The sequence below is a fragment of the Nannobrachium achirus genome (genome assembly GCF_963921795.1).
Source record: "Nannobrachium achirus genome assembly, chromosome: 19".
Taxonomy (NCBI): Eukaryota; Metazoa; Chordata; class Actinopteri; order Myctophiformes; family Myctophidae; genus Nannobrachium; species Nannobrachium achirus.
In genome coordinates this window covers 53,108,554-53,112,394 of record NC_137826.1, presented here as the reverse complement: position 1 = coordinate 53,112,394, position 3,841 = coordinate 53,108,554, and the positions used below count along the sequence as shown (strand labels likewise).

The 3,841-nt window shown below is 44.8% G+C and overlaps 1 protein-coding gene across 1 annotated transcript in view; it reads right to left on the bottom strand.

Moving 5' to 3' along the window:
- Window positions 1-3,622, bottom strand: part of nsg2 (neuronal vesicle trafficking associated 2) — a gene marked incomplete at both ends in the record, with an annotated part of 100,420 nt that extends 96,798 nt beyond the window's left edge. The window contains one exon of the mRNA XM_080748854.1: window positions 3,491-3,622. Coding sequence (XP_080604980.1) covers window positions 3,491-3,622 — 132 coding nt within the window. The remainder of the gene's footprint in view (window positions 1-3,490) is intronic.
- Window positions 3,623-3,841: the final 219 nt, after the last annotated feature.

The window sequence follows — 3,841 nt, the reverse complement described above, 5'->3', positions numbered from 1 at the left end:
GAAAGAGAGAGAGGGGGAGGAGAGAGAGAGGGGGAGAGAGGAGAGGGAGGGAGAGAGAGAGAGAGAGAGAGAGAGAGAGAGAGAGAGAGAGAGAGAGAGAGAGAGAGAGAGAGAGAGGGTGCCATGGTATTGTTCCGACATCCCGTTAGTCCTACACTGGTGAATGCTAACCTGGTGAATTCTAACCCTAACTCCAACTCTAATCCTAACCCTAACCCTAACCAAAGTAGGACAGAGAGAGAGAGAGAGAGAGAGAGAGAGAGAGAGAGAGAGAGAGAGAGAGAGAGACAGAGAGAGAGAGAGGGGATGGGCGGACGGACGGGGAGCTTAAGGACAGAAAGAAAATGTAGGTGACCCAGTGTAAATCAGGGGTGGGCAACTTTGATGATGGTGAGGGCCACTGTATGTCCACCTTCACTCATGAGGGCCACTGTATGTCCACCTTCACTCATGAGGGCCGCTGTATGTCCACCTTCACTCATGAGGGCCACAATATTTCCACCTTCACTCATGAGGGCCACATTGCATATTGCTACGTCCTACTTTGTCATTCTAGTATCTCATACAAAAGAAGCAAAAATAGCAGATCTACAAGCTCAAAACGCATCGCGCTGCGATGCGTTTGCGACGTGCTGCGACGCGTCGTGAGCTTGGATGTCTGCCCGGCTATTTTGGGGGTGTGATACTACTGTACCACACTGAACTAAGCATAATTGCCTATACTTAACATGTAGATTCTCAGTCCCACAGAAGGTGCACATTTTGCTGTGACTGGAAACTAATGTTTTGTTTATCTGTTTATCAGATGCTGTATGGCATACATGGGCAACTGGCGGCCCGGGGGCCACATGCAGCCCCCACCTTCACTTAATGCGGCCCGCAGGTTAATACCGGAATACTGATATATTATTGATTTCAGCTGTTATAATTTCAAACATGACCTGTTTTAATTCCGTCAGTCAGTATATTAGTAGCTTAATGACTAGTATAGTAGTATTAAAATGTCTTCTTTTATGTCCAACGTATTTGTATTTAGGTTCATAAAGTTAACATGAGTATATAACTAAATGCGTTTGAAATTAAATCAAAATGTTACATTTCAGGATTCCAATTAAAAAATAAAACAAATAATTCAGGATTCCAATTCAAAAGAAACTAAAATAGCCGATCTACAAGCTCAAAACGCATCGCAGCGCTGTGCGTTTTGAGCTTGTAGATCTGCTATTTTTGCTTCTTTTGTATGAGATACTAGAATGACAAAGTAGGACGTAGCAATATGCAATGTGGCCCTCTGGAGTGAAGGTGGAAATATAGTGGCCCTCGCCATCATCAAAGTTGCCCACCCCGTATGGGGATGCTGCTTGAAGCCTAGCTGTCTATTATGCCTTGAGGCCTAACTGTGTTGCTGAATACTAGAGTACAAGTAATAGATTGCTGTTGAAGTGTTGATTGCTACATGGGGAGCACCAGGGGTAGATTGCTACCACACCGGGGTTGGTTAATTTGAGCCAGAGGGTGGAGTCCTGAGTCTATATAAGTGAGCAGAGCTCAGTTGAGTGTGGGCTGCTGAAGGGAGAGGCTGACAGACACATGGGCTCTATTATGATCCAGGTCTTATGCCTTAACGTCTTTGCCTTTTTTTTTTTTACTATATAGACATATTTTTTTTATATTTCAAATAGCTGATCTGTAAGCTCACAACATGCAGATGTAGATCAACATTTGAAGTATTTAAAAATGTTTTTCAAAATAGTAAAAAAAAAAGGCAAAGAAGTTAAGGCATAAGGCATAATACCTGGATCATAGTCTCTGTCAAAAGTTAAGTTGTTATTTTGAGTTGCTGTATGTTTTGAGTTCCAGTTTATTTCTGTTGCCCAGGCCTGGCATGTAATAAATACATTTATTTTTACCTGCAAATCTGCCTCGTGTCCATTAAGGACATTTTTATGGGTTTTCACTGACTTTTAAGCCTCTCTACAATCCCACTTGGTAACAGTCCCTTAATGACTAGTAGGCCTATCACGATTGTATTGGCCAAAGTCCAATGTATTAGTATTTAATAAATACATAAAAAACATGAAGTATATATCATCAGAGTTGCCCACCCCTGGGCTGTAGGGGCTAAGGTGGAGTCATAAGAGCTGAGTCTTCAGATCATCAGATCAAGTCAGCCGTTCTAACCGCAACGTGGGCGTTCGTTCCAAAGCCTGGGAGACCAGAGGTAGAGGAGTGTGGAGCGTTGTCCCGGGTGTGTTTTGGGGAAGGTGCAGGGAACTTGTATGATCTATGGCAGGGGTCGGCAATTAGATTTGGCCTTGGGCCAATCTTTTTTCTAAGCCATGAAATGGCGGGCCAGAACATATAAAGAAAGGCTAATTTGAGACATAGTTATAGTTAGTCATATAGTTAAACAATGTTACTGGAATTCCAAGACAGACTGCCTTACAAGACATAGGCATCTATGATAAAAAAATAAAAATAAAAAAAATAGCTGTTTTCCCCCCTTTCCATTTGCAAATATTGATGGACTGATGTAGGGGAGCCTATAATAATCTGTAACTCAGAGTGTACAAATGGAACCAAATGGACCCTTTTAGGCCTGTAACTCAGAGAGTGTACAAATGGAACGGAATGGAATGGACCCTTACATGTCTGTAACTCCAAATGGAGCCTTCTATAGGTCCAAATGGATAGCCTCGCAACAGCCAGACTCTCCCAGGGGAGAGTCTGGGAGTCCTCCGTAGACAATGCATTACGCGATGACGTAGTTACTCACTTTGACTGACAGGTCCAGTCAGTAGTCATCAGCGCATCAAAACATCGTCGGGAGAACATCAAATACGTCTTTTCCAGACAGAAATTCCAAAGGTGCAAACTGTTGTTCGTTTTTAAGTTATGAGATGCCGTTGATTTCAGATAAAACTTCGCTTAATGCAGCTTTTATTTGCGTTTTGTGAACTCGCATCGGACATGGGGTCCGCCATGTTTGTTGTCAAAATGCGAGAGCTGTAGCAGCCGCTCGACCAATCAGGAGCGGTGTGAGGCGGGTTCGCTTGAAATGCAGCCTTTTGATTGGAAATTAGAAAAGAATTGCTAATAAAGAGGCTCAATGGGAGGGACACCAGACCGAGAAAGGAAGCACATTGGTGATGACGTAGCTCGGGATGGCTTGCGAGGCTACCAAATGGACCCTTCTAGGTCTGTAACTCAGAGAGTGTACAAATGGAACCAAATGGACGGGTCCATTTGGTTCCATTTGGTTCCACTCTCAGAGTAATGTGGGGGTCCATGGACTAATGCATATCAAACTGAGGGAGGGTCCTTGAACTTGAAAAAGGTTTGACCCAACACCTCTGTAATGCAGATGCACACGCACGCATGCACGCACGCACGCACGCACGCACGCACGCACGCACACACACACACACACACACACACACACACACACACACACACACACACACACACACACACCCCAAATGGCCCCCACCTTGTCGGGCGCTGTGCACTGCAGGCTGCCCACGTCCAGAGGGGCGATGAGGGGAACGTTCTGGAACCCATCCTCCACGCAGGAGCCTTTGGAGCCTGCTTTGTCCTGAAGATTACTCCCCAGTTTCACCATCCTTCAGCCCTTCTGTGTACAACCTAATCCTTTAGTTCCCCGCGGAAAAAACTGCAAAAAAAAAGAAAAGAAAAAGACGGGACGAGAACGGACGTGGTTAGTTTCGTGCACGGTTGGCTGTGTCTCAAAAGTGGTTAACCCATTTAGAATTATTGAATGCTTTAACCAGTGAAAAATAGCAGATATGCAAGCTCACAGCGCGGCACCAAGTGCCGCGCG